Source organism: Equus quagga, chromosome 3 (assembly GCF_021613505.1).
Source record: "Equus quagga isolate Etosha38 chromosome 3, UCLA_HA_Equagga_1.0, whole genome shotgun sequence".
NCBI lineage: Eukaryota > Metazoa > Chordata > Mammalia > Perissodactyla > Equidae > Equus > Equus quagga.
The window spans coordinates 79,587,856-79,605,303 of record NC_060269.1 but is presented as its reverse complement, the minus strand read 5'-3'; the positions used below and the strand labels follow the sequence as shown (position 1 = coordinate 79,605,303).

The 17,448-nt window shown below is 42.1% G+C and overlaps 1 protein-coding gene across 2 annotated transcripts in view; it reads right to left on the bottom strand.

Moving 5' to 3' along the window:
* Positions 1 to 17,448, bottom strand: part of UNC5C (unc-5 netrin receptor C) — a 351,791-nt gene that overhangs the window by 64,706 nt on the left and 269,637 nt on the right. For both annotated transcript variants that reach the window (XM_046655649.1, XM_046655651.1), the window contains exon 5: positions 834 to 1,014. In XM_046655649.1, the coding sequence (XP_046511605.1) occupies positions 834 to 1,014 (181 nt within the window). The remainder of the gene's footprint in view (positions 1 to 833; positions 1,015 to 17,448) is intronic.

Genomic DNA, 17,448 nt, shown 5'->3' with positions numbered 1-17,448 from the left:
GTTCAGTTTCCTCTGAGACAATGACTCATCAAGAAATGAGGACCTACTATGTGTCTAATACTTGAGAAAGACATAAATATGCAGAGCTGTCTCTTAGTCTACAAAGGAGCTTAAAGCTTAGCTGGGGAAAGGGAACTGCTTGTGAAATGATTAGAAAACCAGAGGGCTAAACCCTACAGGGAGATAAAAGCGTCATGTGCTACAGCAAAACTGGGTGTGAAATTGTTCAGTACTTCTGGAGAAAGGATAGGCTTAGAGATGAGAGGGATTAGAAAAGGCCAGAGAGTGGGAGGGAAGCTTCATGAAGAAGTCATTATGTTGAACCCAGTTAGGATTAGGGCCACCTGGTGACGGCAGCGCCTGTCTTCCTTCTGAACGCCCTTGATGGAGCACGTAAAGCAAGCTCCAGGAAGTCAAAGTTGCTCTGATGTGTTGGGGGAACACGTCAGCTCCAGTTCATCTCAGGCTGTGCAACCACGGGACTGAGCCAAGGCCCACACAAAGAGCAGCAGGTGGCTTTAAGCATCTTCATCTCCAAACTCACTGTATGACTCCGCAGTCCCAGGTCCAAAGAGGGGAAGGCTTAGGGAGGCAGGAACATCTCCCGGCACTGAGGTAGATTTCCTTCACTTTCCTATAAGCTGCCTGCCAAAGGGCGAGGATCGTCCAAGTCTAGTGTCTCTGAAAGTGTCAAGGAAGCAGTTAAACCGCACTGTCCATGAGAGAAGCTGAAGAGAGCAGCAATGGGATTGAAGGGGCCTCTCCCCTGATATCTTACAATTAAAACGAGAAACTGCAGTTTGACGTGAAATAGACTGAGACCCAAAACTCACCGTAGACGATGACAGTCGCAGTGGTGCTTTTCCTCTTGGCAACAATGTTTTTGGCGACACAAGTGTAGTTGGCGGTGTCTGAGAGGCGCGCCTGCTTGATGATGAGGTTGTGATCGATGGTGATATAAAAATTCCCATCTTCAACGGGGTCAATTATGTCTTCATTTTTCAACCATTCCACCTAAAGGTGCACCAGAGAAACAGATCAATCCCCCGGATGGAGCTCTTGATGGCTGCCTGGCCTAACTCGTGTTTTGCAACATGTATAACATTGCTCCATGTTAAGAACTTCTACAAACCGGGAGGAAGTAACTTTCTGAGGTCATGTTAAGCATCACTCACCTGCCAAACATGCTGATTCTGTCTGTACTACATTATTCTCAAATGTCAATGAACCAATTGGGAAATACAGAGCTCAAATTGTTTTCACTTTGCCCTGCAGGCGGGAACAGGCAATGCGCACTGCCAAGTTCAGAACCCAATCAAAAATAATAGGCTAAGCATTTCAAACTGAACTCAAACCTTTTGCTATTTGATTTGTTTACTCTTGGCAACTTACCTACTGCTTTTCAGAAAAGAACATAAGGACTATTAAAAAAGCTCAAAGGCATCTTAGACATCGTGTAGCTCTAATAAAACAACATTTGGATGATTTACGAGTAGCCTTGCTGAAACATAAGGATTAAATTTTCCTGAAAATGCACTTACTTTAAAATGGAGCAAACACATATTTGGAGATGCATCTAAGCCAAAATACTTGGGGGGGAAAAGTTTCTACCAACTCCCAATATAATCCAAATAGCATATAAGTCATACTTAAATCTTTCCTTTTGTGCATCACAAACATCAAATTTTTGGCTCATAATTTACTTCTGGGGAACTGGACCTCAGACAAGACTGTTCAAAACCATTGAACTTTTTTCTACACAAATATCAATTTAGCAACAGCAATATTATCCTTACAGAATAAGAGGAAGGAGATATATCTATATAAGCTGTCCTTATGGAAGATAAACTATTTCTTGTCCTGTAAATTGCTTCTTTTTTTTTTTTTCTATGCACAGGTTTTTCCATAAAGCAAAACAACATTGATATTTACCACATTTAAACTTTCCTTTTGCATTAGTGTGGATATGGACACAAGTAACCTTTAATAGTAAGGAGTCAATAGTGTTGCCATTTTCAAAATCTTAAGGAGCTTCTCTAGCACCACAAGAGGTCTGGAAATTAATCTCTAAATCTGTCAGTGGGCTGGACACTGCACAGCTCTAAATTACATCTAAGGCCAGGACTCTAAAAGGATGCTTCTCTAATCCTTAGAAGAGAGGCCACAACTTAAAAGGAAAAACAAAAACCAACCACCATCCCAAAATAAACCCATGAGGATGTAGATAAAAGCAACTATTTGTAATGATGTAAATTTTAAAATAGCTAAACATTCTTGGTATTTACATTAATGGAAATGAGAAAGAGAACGGAATCCACCTAAAACAGTGGAGTTTTAAAATATGCATTTTGTTTTCAAATAAAGACAACACATTCAATCAGGGCCATGCTTGGGTATAACTGATCAGATACTCACACTCACTTGACCCGGATTTCTGAAAATTTGGCCCTATGCGTGTAGTAATATGACCTTGCTAAAAGCGCAAGGGAGAAGGTAGCAAAATTCACACAGTTAGAAATCTACTTGATGATAATTGCACACTGATATTGATAATTTTTCAATCTAATCTTTACCTAGGTTAACTTTGCCCTTCTAAAGGAAGCTTTCCACCTGCTCCCCCAAGTTGGTCTTGGATCCCTTCTATTTGTGTGTGTGTGCGCGCGTGCGCGTGTGCATGTGCTCAGTTTGCTTTTCTTTCAAGGACTCTCCTCTGAAGGACGGCCCTCAGGATCCTGCACTTTGTGCCTGGAAGTGCCCAGGGGTTCACAGCTCCCGCCAACTTCCTCCTTCACTGTTGCTCACAGGTACTGAAGCCTTGTGTCCAATGGGGTCAGAATCCGAGTTGTTACTCTCCAGAGTTCCCCTGCAGGGATCTGGCTGAAGCCATCTCATGCAGACGTTGCCTGCGCTTACACTCTTTTTGGGCTTCTCCTTGTCTCTCCTGCTTGCTCCACCCACCTCCTGGGCTCTCCTGGGAGCACCTCCAGAACACCCACTTGCATTCACACCTTTGCCTCAGGGCTCACTTCTGGAGAACCCGACCTAAGTCATAACTGTTCAGAACTACAGTTTCTTCTATGCATGTAATACCAGTTACCAATAGTGATGTTATCCTGATCATACACGAATAAAGAGATCTCAAGGGGTACTGCAAACCACTTACTGATCTGAAGAGTTTATTACAAGGAAGAAGGAGAGCAATCTGCATCACTGACAAAAGATTGAAAAAGCCTTACACGATTATTGGGTCTAAGATCTTTACTTTCTTATATGTGACTCTGCATTTTCCTTGGGCATCTCTCGCCAGCATTGGAACAGTGAGGACCTCTGAGGAGCTCCGGAAGGGCTGGGCAGCACGCCTTCCTCTTCCCCTGCCTCCAGCTTCCACAAAGCAGAGAGAGGCTCTGCTTTGATCTGTCCTCCACGCTGGGCTCACCTGCATGCTTTGTTTGAGGAAGCAAAGGGTTCTTCTGCTAGAGAACAGCTGTTGGAATGAAGGGGGAAGCCAAGGAATGTGGCTTCTGGCAAGACCCCCATTCCCTCCACTCTCGTACTCCCGGCTGTGCCACCACACCCACTTTGAGACCTCATCTCTACAAGGAGCCAGGTCTGGACTGTAGGCCATGGCTCCCCTCCTGCACCAGCATCCTCATCCCGCTCTGCACATCCCCACCTCCCACCCTTCAAAAGCTGGAAACCCTGCCCTGCCACCCCAGAATGCAGCAGCAAAATCCCTCAAACTGCAACCTCGGTTTAGATTGTGTTGTCGTGTTTCTCTAATTAAAACCGAGCTTTTCATGCTGCTGTGGTTTCTTCTGGAGACCTCTCAAATGGGGGATGTTTGATTTCCCAAATCCGATATGCCACCAGGCCTGGGGTTCTAGGCAGTGTCCTCCTTGTTCTGCACGGTCTATTCCAGATCCTTCTCTCCAAACCCTTTGCTTTAAATCTCATGCCATCTGATTATGTTACTCAATTCCTATACATTTTTGTAGTTGTTGACAGACCTCTGGACTCACAGTCATTTTATCCAGCACAAATTCTTTGATAATTTCTGATGATTTTGATAACCAAAGGATAACACTCTCCACATTCTGGCCCTCAGTTCCATGACTCTCCCTCTTGCAATGATCTTGGTCTCTGAATCACTCTCACTCAAAGTCTCACATTCTAGGCCAGAGGTTTTTCAATCCTGGCTTCACCGTAGCATAACCTGGAGAACATTTACTTCAGTTCTAAATCCAACCCCGAGAAGCTCTGATTCACTGGTCAAGACTCCCCAAGAGGCTGTGATTTACTGCCAGAGTTGAAAAATACCACTCTAGACCCCTGCCTTTCAAATGAGATCCCTGGACCAAGAGCGTCTGTGTCACCCCGGAGCTTGATAGAAAAGCAGACTCTCAGGCTCTGTGTACAGGGGCTTACTGACTCAACATGCGCATCAGAACCAGAACCGCAGGGCAGGTACATGCACGGTAACGTCTGAGCAGCTCTTGTCGTCGCCATTAATCACAACCCCAATAAACTCACTTTCAGTCAGCCTCTCTCTTCCCCATTTCCTCTCTTTCCTGCTTTCTCTAGGACCCCTATTTCAGCAAACCTCCACCAGAACCTGGAATCTATCGAACTTACCAACCTTACCTCTCACCCTCATGGCCCCTCTTCCCTCTGTACCAAGCGTAAATTCCAGTGTCTGACTTTATCAACAGTCCCTCCCAGTGTGCCCTCAACCCTCTCATCCATCTCACTTCCCCTCTCCCTTGGCCACTCTTCCCCACCCCACCCTCGTGTCCTGTGCACAGCCAAATTCATGATAACAGAACTCATGGGTCCCTAATTCTGCCAAAATATCCTATCCTATTTTCATCATCTGTTCACTGTCCCACGCTCCTAGACAGCTATTTCACACCTTCTCTTTTCTCCTTAAACACCACATCCCCCCCTCCTCGATTTCAGCTGATGACCAAGATTTCTACTTCACTGAGAAAACTGACAACCACAAGCTATCTTCCAAAGCTTCCAGGCTCTGCCATGTGCCCCAATTCTGCACCTTCTCCCTCTCGCTCCCGGGCCAGCTCTCTGTGCTCTATCTGTCACCTCTCATTTGTACTCTGCATCCCATTCCCTTTCTCCTATGTAAGGGCAAGTCCAGCAAGTCTCCTCTCTCTCTTAAATCATTAATTTTCCCTCTACACAGAATCATTTCTATCAGCATACCGACACGCAGTCGTTTTTCACAACTTAAAATGAAATCCCTAACCACTCATTGCTGCTTCCAGTTACCCCCACATTTCTCTGCTCACCTTACAAAACCCCTTCCAACAGTTGTTTATATTCGGTCTCTCCAATTCCTGTCCTCCTCAATCTACTGAATCTATTCTAATCCACGTTCCCCTCCACCAGGTCACCAGAACTGCTCTTTTCAAAGTCCCCAGTTACTCTCACTTTGTAGGATGTACTGGGGAGATCTTGGGGCTCTCCTTACATGACTCAGGACAAGCAGCAGAGCTTGACCCAGTTGGTCCCTCCCTTGTCCTCACTTGCTTTCTCTGGTCATGGTGCTTTCCTGCTTCTTATGCTACTTCACACTGCTCCCTAGAGCTTCCTTGGGTTAAGGTCTCTTCTCTCTATCCTGGCTCCCTCCTTGGACTGCTTCTTTTTTCTATTTTCTATCCATATGATGGTGACCTCATCAAACTCCCGCAGATGACTCCTAAATTTATCTCCAGCCCAAACCCCGCCCCTGAACTCCAGAATCATATATCCAGCTACCTTCTTGCACCTCCACTGGCTTGTCTAATAACGACCTGATGAACTGCCCTTCCAACCCGCGCTTCTCACAGTCTTACCCACCTCAGTTAACGTCAGCTTCATCCCTCCAGACAAAAGCCTCAGACTTGGCCTGACTCCTCCCTTCCTCTCCCTTGCCCATTCGACCACGTCAGAGCAGCATATTGGAATCTGACCACTTATCCCCTCACTACCACTCCCTTCCAGGTTCAAGTCGCCATCATTTCTTTCCTGGATCATTGCAGCAACTTCCTGTCTTATCTGCTTTTCCCCTTGGCCCTCAGCAGTCTATTCTCAACACAGTAGTTGGAGTGATCCTTACACCCTAAAGCAGATCATGCTACACCTCATCTTCAACCCTCCAATGGCTCCTTATCTCACTCAGTGTCAAAGCCAAAGTCCTTACAAGTTCCCACAGTACCTTGCATCACCAGAACTCTCTGAGACCATCTATTTTACTGCCCCCTTGCTTGCATCTCTTTAGCATGCTGCCTCTTTTGCTGGTCCTTATGCACACCATGGGTGCTCCTGCCTTGGGGATTTTGAGTCCGCTGGCGTGCCTGCCAGGAATAATCTTTCCCCAGGTATCCGCGTGGTTTGCTTCCTTCCCTCCTCTGGTCCTTACTCAGAGGTCACCTTCTCAGTGGGTCATTTCCTTATTAACCTTTAAAATTGTACCATCTCCCTCTAGCTGCGCCCCCAATCTCTCACCCTCTCTTCCTTGTTTTCCTCCACAGCACTCTCACCATCTCACACAGTCTCTACATATTATGTTTTTAGTTATTAACTGTCTTCTTGACCAGATTGTAAGCTCCATGGATTTGGGTCTGGTTTTGGTCATTGTTATACTCCTCTGGCCTGGAAACTGGCATACAGTAGGTATTTACTGAGTCTCTGCCGAATGTACGAACAACAACAAGACATGGAGTGGCATCAGGTCTGCTATGCGCACACATTTTTAGGTTTCTAAAAGTTGGTGCTTTAACTGTCAAAATGAATATTAAATATATTTAGTGAGGGCTCTTTTAAACATTGCTTCTAAGTAAGTTCTGTTAGAGATTAAGAACAAAATTCTCCACTGCCTAAGGTGAAATCCTAAGAGCTGGGCTAGCCTGGCCTCCAAGTGGGCTCATTGGAGAAATCATGAGATAGAAAAGGGTCTCCAGAACCATGCTGGGAGCCTCCCAGCATCCCACTGCACTTATGATACGAGTCGAATGGGCAGTGTGGCCGCTCTGTTTTAGCTAAGGTGCCTGTGAACGTGGCACGCCCTCCACCCCACATTATACCCCTGTCTGCTGGAGAACGGAAGAAGGACGTTTGAGTAATTCTTCCAGACTCTCATCCAGGAAACACAGAATCTAGGCGATTGTAGTACACCTGTGCCTACAATACAGCTTCCCAAGAACTTTAATTTTCATAAACAGAGTCAGGCATCTTGTGATTTCAATTCCATCCTGCCACACTGAGTACCTACTATGCACCAGGCCTTGTGTCCAGGGCTACGGGATAAAGGGACAAACCAGATAAGTGCTTGCTTGTGGAGCTCTCTGGATGAGAAGACAACCCTATAAACAAATAACGACAATGCGATAGAGAAACAATAGACATATATGCAAGGAGGGAGGTAAACAGGTTCAAATTACGTGGGGAGAGGACATTTGAGGAGGAAATGTCAGAAGTAGTTTCTGTGATGGGTGGAATTAATCTTGCTGGGAAGGCAAAGAAGGGAACCGGAGGATGAGGAGAAGATTTGAGGAAGAGGAAACAGTCGGTGCTCCGGCTCAGGCGTGAAGCCTCTGGGGAGTGTGAGCTGGACCGAGGTGTTAACTGCGCAGTCAGGGAGTGCGGAGCAAGGGCAGAGAAGCGGCTTCCGGGAAATCACGCAGGGACCCAGGGCCGCGCTAACGCTTCTGGCCTTGGCCTGTATTGCTGCAACCCAGTGAAGGCTTTACAGTGAAGAGGCATGATGACACTTGCTCTAGGAATGACTGTTTTAGCGGGCAGTGTGGATTAGCCGGGAGGCACGGGGGAAGCTGGAGAGCAGTTAGAGGCCATTGCCATAGTGCTGGTGAAAGACCGTGGAGAGAGAATTAAGAAAGTAGCTAGAGGGCCCCGGAGAAAAGAATAGGTTCAGAAAGTAATGTGAAGGGATGAAAGGAAGGGCAGAAGAGTTGACTGTTTGTGGAAAGGAGGGTGCAGGAGGCACCTCTTCGGTTTCTGGCTTGGGGACCTCTGTGTGGATCAGGGATAAAGGAGGCAGAAAAGATTTGAGGGCTGAAAGGATGACGCTGAGTTCAGATGTCGCAGATCTGACAAGGAATCCAGCAGCACAACATGGTTTCGATTAACAGTTAAATTGCTCAAAATTCCCATTATTTCCATGAAGAGAGTGATATTTTCCTCTCCGACTTCTGAAATACTACAACAGCGACACCCTGATGACGTCAAGATAGAGCTCTTAGATCAGCTCTATCTTAGCACAAGAACAGAACATGGGGATTGATTAAAAGGGTAAAACAACATTTATTTGCTTTTTGGCTTAGACAAAAATGATGAAATGTTAACTGAAAACTTAGGAGAGGATGTATGGAAGAGAAAACAATATGTGAGAAAAATTCTGTTCATCATGAAAGGAGTTGTCTGAATCAGCAAGAGGAATCCCTATAAGAACCTTATAAATATATCCTCTATTAAAAAACAGATCCTTTTCAGGCATTGTCTCCAGAAACCATCACCACCAGATAAGGAGACTCTCTTGGGTCTCCTTATACAAACTATGTAAAATCCCAAGAAACCACACAGTATCTTGTGTTGCGCTAGAATTTTATTGTATTGACTAGTAAGTAATTAACTATATTGTTGCAATGCTATTTATTTGTAACCTAATCTTGATTAATCAGGGGTCAGTACTCTGGTCTGGCCTCAAAATTCCTTTGAATTTTGCTCATTTCCACGCTTCTTGTTGATTTCACCCTGAGACTGTCCTCCCACCCCTCCCGCTGAGCAAACCCTCTGATTTATACATGGAGAAGTCTCTCTGAGTTGGCAGTTATTTTTAGCTATGTATAAAACATTCAAGAAGAGAGAAAAATAGGTTGAAGTTCAGAAAACAATAAAAGACTTCGCCCATAAACCCTAACTTGTCAGGGCTGCCGTGAGGCAAAGTCCTGTTTCTGCCCTTGTAACTCAGTAACTGTGGGCTTTTCAATAATTTGGGGCATATTTGAAGTAATTGACTCAAGTGTTTATAAAGACATGGAATTTTATTAACAGGTAATAAAAACAGTTACAAGGAAATGTTAAGTTGTCCTATTTACATATTCTGTTGTTACATCTGGTGTTGGTGAATCCTATTGTGTACAATTGAGAATGTTTCTTTAAGAAGTAGCTCCTAAAGAACAGGCTCAGGGGCTGCTCTCAGGTCAGACTGGCTGGGTTCAAGACCAAACTCTGCCACTCTGTACCTCTCTTGGGCTATGCTCCTTATCTTCTTTGTGCCTCAGGGCCCTCACTTACAAAATGAGGATAATTCTTGAACCCATTCCATCAGGTTTAAGGATCAAATGAGTTAATACACAAATTACTTAGTAGCTCGCATAGAGTAAATATTCTTAAATTATTATTAATATTAGATGATTAGGGATATACTAAAGATGATGAGACAAAAGCCAAACCACTCTAAAAAATAACAGAGAAATGGTGTTCATCTAAAAACAAAAAGGAGACTAACACATCTTAGTGTCTGTATTCCTTTAGCCTTCACTGACATTTCTGTTGGGACAAAGTCAAGGTACCATTAGATCACAACTCTTTAAGATTGTACTAGGAATACATAAGCGATTAAGTATTAAATCGACCCATCTAGTTTGTATGCTAAACCTAAATATACATTTCCACTTCAGCTCTAGGAATCCATGATTCTAGAGCTGTCATTAGCATGCATTTACTTTAGAGATATTACAACATGACATTTTAATCAATCGGTATAAATATTATTTTCTAATTATTTTAGGTTATAAGCAAATCATCGCACTGCATTAAATTTTTAAAGGTATAAGTAGAATAGATTTTTAATAAAAGAAATTTCATCGAGATTAATTTGAGAAATATTCATTATTGCACTTGGTAATAAGGCATTAATGATGGCAATTTATATGTTACTATTACTTTAATCTAGACCCGGACCATCCAGATTTGTATAGTTTTTATTTTACCTTTGTGAGTTTTCTACTTCTTTTCTCCTGCTACTTCAAGTCAGTCGGCATCACTGGTTTATTTAGTGACATCCTTCTCTACCCTGCCCCACCCCCACACAATGGCACACACATCATTAATTTAACACCTTCATCCAAGTCCCCCAGAGAAGAATTTCCCTCTGGTTTCCTCTGCTCTCCCAGTCGCCTCCACGTGCAGGCGTGAGTGTCTTCAGCTCTCCTCTGCTTCTCTTTCTCCCTACACAAGAAGGATTCTGGGGCAGGTTGACTGGTCTAACAGGAGAGAAGAGATAGAAATGCGGGGCACACCCTGCGGTTATGGAATAATTACTATCCTTTGGGGTAAGAGAAGTATGGGAGGTGGCCTGGAGGGGGAGCAGGCACCCTGTAGTCCCTAATCCAAATCATGACCTGGTTTAAGAGAGCGTTCAAAAGCAGAACATTTTCCCTGCGCTGAAATTGGGAGGACAGAGAAGAGGGTGAGAAGGATGGAGCATTTTGGTGGAGGGAAAAAGGAGGAAACCAGGGTGCTTCAGTGGAGAATTTCCGGTACCTAACTATGTACTTTACGTACCTAACCTCGATTCCTCACGACAGCTTGGTGAGGGAGGTATTTATGTATCCACTTTTCAGCTGAGAAGAATGATGCTCATAGAGAAGAACCAGCACAGGCTTACAAAGCTTGTGAAGGAGCGTAGATCTGAAGGCAGGACTGCCTGAGCCCTGGGCCCTTTGTCTAAGCAAAGAACTAATAGGAGGCACCTGCAGTGCTACAGACTTGAGCATTGGCAGAGTGGGCTCCAGATTGTGTGATGGTGGCTGGGAGAGGCTGGGACACCAAGAAACAGCTTACTTACCCCAGGACATGGACAGTGCGATCCACGGGAAAGAGACCTGGGACACACCCTCTGTTATCACTACTACCTTGCTCACTCTTACAAGACCAACACAGGCTTACTTTCAGAGCTGACGCCAGGACTGGGTGCACTTTGATTTCAGGGGTATCAGGGAAGCCTCTTTGTTCTCCAAAATGGCTCCCCAAATTTTTGGCAGTGACTTGAAATGTCTTTAAGAGAGGCCAGATTTTAATTTCACCATTAGTAGGTTCTCTTCACATGCAAATGACCTGGAGAAATAACATCTTAAACTAAACCATCCATGTTCCACTTCTCGGTGACCTGGGGTTTGCCAGTTCGGATCCTGGGTGTGGACATGGCACAGCTTGGCAAAAGCCATGCTGTGGTAGGCATCCCACGAATAAAAGTAGAGGAAGATGGGCACAGATGTTAGCTCAGGGCCAGTCTTCCTCAGCAAAAAGAGGAGGATTGGCAGTAGTTAGCTCAGGGCTAATGTTCCTCAAAAAAATAAAAAATAAAAAGTAAAAATAAAGTATAAAACATGGTATACAAGTGACTAAGGGAAAATCTTTTTCAGTCTAGGTAACGAGGAGTTTGAAGGTAAGAGGATTTCAAACTGAGATTCAAGTATCCAGCATTATGCAAAGTTTTCTAAGGGGTACACAAGCAAAAATATATTTAAAGGAATCAGTATTTGTATCTTTTAACTTCCATATGCACTTCACATTAAAACGAATTGCCCTAAGCACTTGCCCTCCACCTTTCAAAATGAAGGCATCTCTCACATCCCAATGCCCTCTACCTTTCAAAATGAAGGCATCTCTCGCATCCCAATTACCAGGGCACATCGCATGAGGGTGTAAAAACCTGCAGGTGCCAAACAGCCACTGACTGGGAATATTAGCATGGTAGCTGAGAGAGGAAGGGACTGGAGTGGGAGGGGAACAAATCCTTTTGCAAATTAGGTAGTTTACAATACTTTGCTTACATCAAAAGTGAAGGAGGGCCTCATATGCCAGTTCATGGGCCACTGAATATAAAATTTGATGACAGAACACTATGTGATTTTTAGCATATAATTCAGAATATAAGCCAAGAGTTGAGAGACATTGTTACAATATAACTCCATGTATTCCTATTTACTTATTTGAATCAATTATAAATGACAGAAATATAATTGATTTAATCCTGTCTCATTTCAGCAATAAGTAACATTCAAACATGGTTAATTGGGGAGAGATGACAACCCCATTCCTCCTATCAAAAGACGTATTTCCAGTAAAAATTCAGTGTTTATGCTAAATAATTATTTATCAAAGTTTGCAGTGTATTTGGATTCTTTAGACAAATCATGTACTAATCATAATGAATGTACTGACACCTTAATCCAAAAGAAATTTAACACTTAGATCTGTACGGTCATAAGAAATAAAATTTATACACATACTTTTATTACAGAGAAGTATTGAGTGATGATCAATAAAAACTTGCATGCATAAACTGTATTATACGAGGGTAAAGATCTATGTAGGAAATGGTGTAGAAATACAACTTAAAATAGAAAAAGGAACACTGTAAATATTCCTCCTATTAAAGAAGACTTTCTTCTCATATTTTGTTAATGGATGATGTTGGGTGAGAAATCATTATGGTGTTTGTATTCTGTTGGATCATCGTAAGTCATCCAACTGTTTTATTTAAAGATACTAAATATTTATAATATACCCAGACACAATGTCTTATGCCACTATTTAATTTTATAATGAAAATTTTAGATACCAACTTCAAACTGTGCAAGAGGAGATATATGAACTTTTAAGTCTTATGACATAGTATATGCAGTATACATTATATATATATTTAAGTCTTTTAGGGATATGCTAGCAAAAATTTGAGATCAGTGCACCAGGGCATGGGAGGGTGGTGATTCGGTCATCAAGAAGGGAATTCTGGGGCTGGCCTGGTGGTGCAGTGGTTAAGTTCGCACGTTCTACTTCGGCTGCCCAGGGTTTGCCGGTTCGGATCCCAGGTGCGGACATGGCACTGCTTGGCAAGCCGTGCTGTGGAAGGCATCCCACATATAAAGTAGAGGAAGATGGGCATGGATGTTAGCTCAGGGCCAGTCTTCCTCAGCAAAAAGAGGAGGATTGGCAGCAGATGTTAGCCCAGAGCTAATCTTCCTCAAAAAAAAGGGAATTCTACCAGCAGAGAATGAGATAGGCTGACAAGTAGGAAGACCAAAGAACAGGATAACAGGAGTAGGACTCGGAGACCAGCGAATGAGACACTCCACATAATTCTCCTGGGTGCTTCTGCAGTCATGTATATTGCTTCATATTTACATAAGGCCAATGAGATCTTCCCAAAAGTCTGAAGGCCTAGAGTTAAGACCCAGGGGTCCCATCCACTAATTCTTTGAATTTAAGGAAGTCACGTCCCTTAAGCTCTAATTCTCTATCTGTAGAATAAGAATACTAATATCTGTCCTAACTCCCTCATAAGGTTCCCATGAGATATGAAAAACATATGTGAAGGCACTTTTGATCACTGCTACACAACTTTAAGCTGGTGTTTTATTATGATTATTCTTCCACAGAGTAAATAATTTATTCTAGGGTTTTAAGTTAGTGTCTTTACTAGTTTAAATGACTTTTATAAATTAATATTTAAGTTTAATAAACAAGAAAGAGTAGTACAAAATGAAAGATATTTCAAAAACAATTTTTTTTTTGAGAAAGATTGGCCCCGAGCTAACGTCTGTGCCCATCTTCCTCTATTTTGTATGTGAGACGCCTGCTACAGCATGGCTTGATAAGCGGTGTGTAGGTATACACCCATGATCTGAACCAGCAAACCCCGGGCCACCGAAGTAGAGCACGTGAACTTAACCTCTATGCCACCAGGCCAGCCCCTAAAAATATTTTTAATGGGCACAGTTTTTACCTCACAGCAGCATTCTAGCAAATTCCATTCTAAAGACACCTTCTATTTGCAAATATTCAGATGCTGTGATTCATCCGTGTTAAATCTAACTGAACTCTCTGTGCTTTGTTATTTTCTGAGGCAACATGCTTTTTTGGCAAGGATGCTGAGCAATGTGATATAGTTCTGGAAAAAGCAATCTTCTCATTGTGAGACCTTGTTCAACATTCAATCAAGGAAAAGAAATAAAAACAAAGTTGCCCTATGCTAGCTGAAAAATGTTAGCAAATTGGAAAAAGAAAGTTTATCCCAAAGACACAAACTTGAAGGTAGGAACCACTCTCAAAACCATTCTCTACTCTGCCTTGCTGAATGTTGCACTCAGAAATTACACCCACTGGTCATTTCTACTTCTTGGGCTTTTGGAGACCCTAGTCATCAACAAATTACTCAATATTTTTGTGATCTTCCTTAATCTCAGCAGATGATATATGTTCTTCTTCTTTTTTTTTTTTAACAGGCCAAATAGGTCAAAAGATATAAACTCCTCTCAAAGCACTTCTTTTTTTCTGAGTGTCAAGTTACTCACAAACATGCACGCCTCCTCCATCCTAACAGCAAACCAACAACAAAGCTACCCTATGGCACGCTCGCCCTTCTCGGCTATGCTTCCACGGATCTCTTTCCCTTCGCTGCTGAACTGCGTGAGGGAGCAGAATACTCTGTCTCCCACTGCCCGCCTGCCCATTCACTCTTCACTTTTCTGCTGTCTGGATTCACGCCCACCACTCACGCTTCACTTTCGGAGGTGACCAGAGGCCTCCTAAATTGCCCAATCCTATGGCATATTCTCTCCCTCTGCTGTTTTCTTGCCACCTGATTATCTGTCCTTTCTCAAACCTCTTTCACTGGTCCCTTTATTTCATCCACCATTTTCATATTGTCCTCCTCAGGGATCTCTCTATCATTTTGTCCCCTTTTAATTTTATAGCAGTGGTTCTCAACTTTGTGCATCAGAATCACCTGGCAAGTTTGAAGACCCCCTCATGCGTGGGCCCCACCCGCAGAAGTTCTGCTTTAATTGTGCTGACAAAGGGCCTGGGCATCAGGGTTTTTAAAGCTCCTTGAGTGATGCTACCATACAGACAGGTTTGTGAACAACCAGCCTATACGCACGGGCTGGGTGATCTCATTCGCTCTCATGGCCGTTAACTCAAAAATAATTAGCTTCAGTCCCAATTTTGTTAAGCTCCATTCATATTTCTAATTGCTTTCTAGATAATTTCATCTGAATGCTCTACAAATATGAAAAGCATGATAGGTGCTCAATTGATCTCAGTCTCTCCTCACATCGGTCCTCTCTCTATAAGCCTGGTGCTCCTGGTCTTAATGGAGTCATCACCCGCTCATCGCTAAACTCAAAGCTTGTGCTCGTCCTCAGATCTCTCTTCAAAATCATGCCATTGACTTATAGTGGACCTCAAGTGTTTCTCAAACCTCGGTCCCCTTCTCCAGCCCCATTCTTCTAAAATATTGTGATAATATTTTAATTCCAACAATTCTCACTGAAAAGTAAATCTTAAAAACAATAGCATCAGAAAAAAAAGTTCTCCATTGTGCCATTGTTTCTAGGTTAAAACTCAAACTTCATGGTGTGCCACATGAAACCTTTTGCAAGCTGTCCCCAATTCTTGTTCTAGCTTCACTTTGAAAACATAATCCTCCTCTCTAGGCAGGATGAGCTTCCTGAAGCTTCCTCAGCATGTGACCATCATTAACGTGGCCACTCATATCTTTGTATTTTCTGTGAACTCTACCCAGAATGCTTTTCTCCTCCTTCGCTGCTGAGAGAATTCCACTCATTCTTCAGTGCTCACCTCAGAAGACACTTCCTTCCTGAAGCCTTTTTTGTCTCTCCTAAGCAAAGTCAGTGTTCTCCTTTTCAAGTGCGGCTCTAGCACTGTTTTCAAACCATTTGTCATATTGTACTGTAATAATTTATGTAGAGTTTGTGGACTCCTAGCCTGAGAGTTCTTGAGAGCATGATTTTATCTATCTATCTATCTATCTATCTATCTATCTATCTATAGATATCTATCCATTTATATATATATAAACTATAGATATCTGTCATGATTTTATATATCTCTCTCTAGATATATAGATGGATATAATATATACAATATGATACATTTTGAACAATAGATTTTGTGTTCACAGTCTAGCACAGTGCCCCAGCAGACACGTTCAAAATCCCACTGATTGTTCATCCAGTGAATATTTGTTGAACATCCACTCTGTAGCCTCACTATTCCTGGTAACTGGGATGCATCAACAAGTCAAACAAAGTCTGTTCTCCACGTGATTCTCAAGAGAGAAGAAAGACAATGTATAAACAAATAAACATATTGGATAATTTCAGTGGTCCTAAAGGCTAGAAAAAATAAATCAGTGTTATATAGTGCTTTAGATCGGGAGTCAGAAAACTTTTTCTGTAAAGGGCCATATAGTTTCTAAACAGCAGCCACAGACAATATGTAAATGAATGAGCACAGTTGTGTTCCAATAAAACTTTATTTACAAAAAGAGGTGCTGGGCCATATTTGGCCTGAAGGCTATAGTTTGCTGACTTTTGCTTTAGATAACAGGGAAGGCTTCTCTGAAAAGGTGAGTACACACTAGGATGTGGATACCTAGAAAGAGCCAATCATACTGAGCCAGAGTGTTCCAGATACAGAGAAGGGCAATTGCAAAAGTCATTGCTTGAGAAGCAATAATAAAGCCTTCATGACAGAAATGTGGTGCAATAATGAATATATAAACAGAAGCATGAATGAGTGAAGTTTACCCAGATAGAAAATGAAAAATGTTACCATAAGTGATAAGATTTGAAAAGAAGCATTCCATCAATTGAGATATGTAGCCACATTTAAAGAGCGGAAGCAAAGACATGAATTCACAGAAATATGAATCAGTAGGATCTACTCAAAATTTGTTTACTCAATGAATATCTATTGGACAGATACTATGCACCAAGGACTATTGTAGGCGCTAGAAATTAGACAAAATGTTTAATAATTACACCATCTAAAGTTACAGATAATCACAAGGTTGGATTCCACTGATTCTTAGCAACATAAATATTTTGACTTCTAGAAGCTGAAATATTCAGATGACTTCTAAGTACAAAGAGGTACTGTTCATCACAAAACTAAGAGAAGTACTATGATAAACCAAAACAAAAAGTGACCTGGAAACATATAGAACATACCAATTAATTTCATTTTAGGGAAATATTTTGGAAAAAATTCTTGGACATCTCCAAATGAAATATGTCCAGAAATCATTGATATATTCTAAAATAATGGAGCTGAAGTTGAGTTTAATTTCTCTTGTACATTCTAAAATTTTGAAATTTTCATTATTTCATGAAATGTGTGGAGATTACAACACCACACAACACAAATAAATGTGCTTACTCTACTTTTGGAAAATTGATGAGATGATGCAGCGCTTTTTAAATAAATTACTTTTCCCAAAAGATATCTTTGTCTGGATATTATCTGATTAGCTCATGAAAGTCAATCAAATAAGGTTACACACAATTTGTGTCATTTTAATAAACTAAATTTAAAAAACATACAGTCAATAAAACTTCTTTT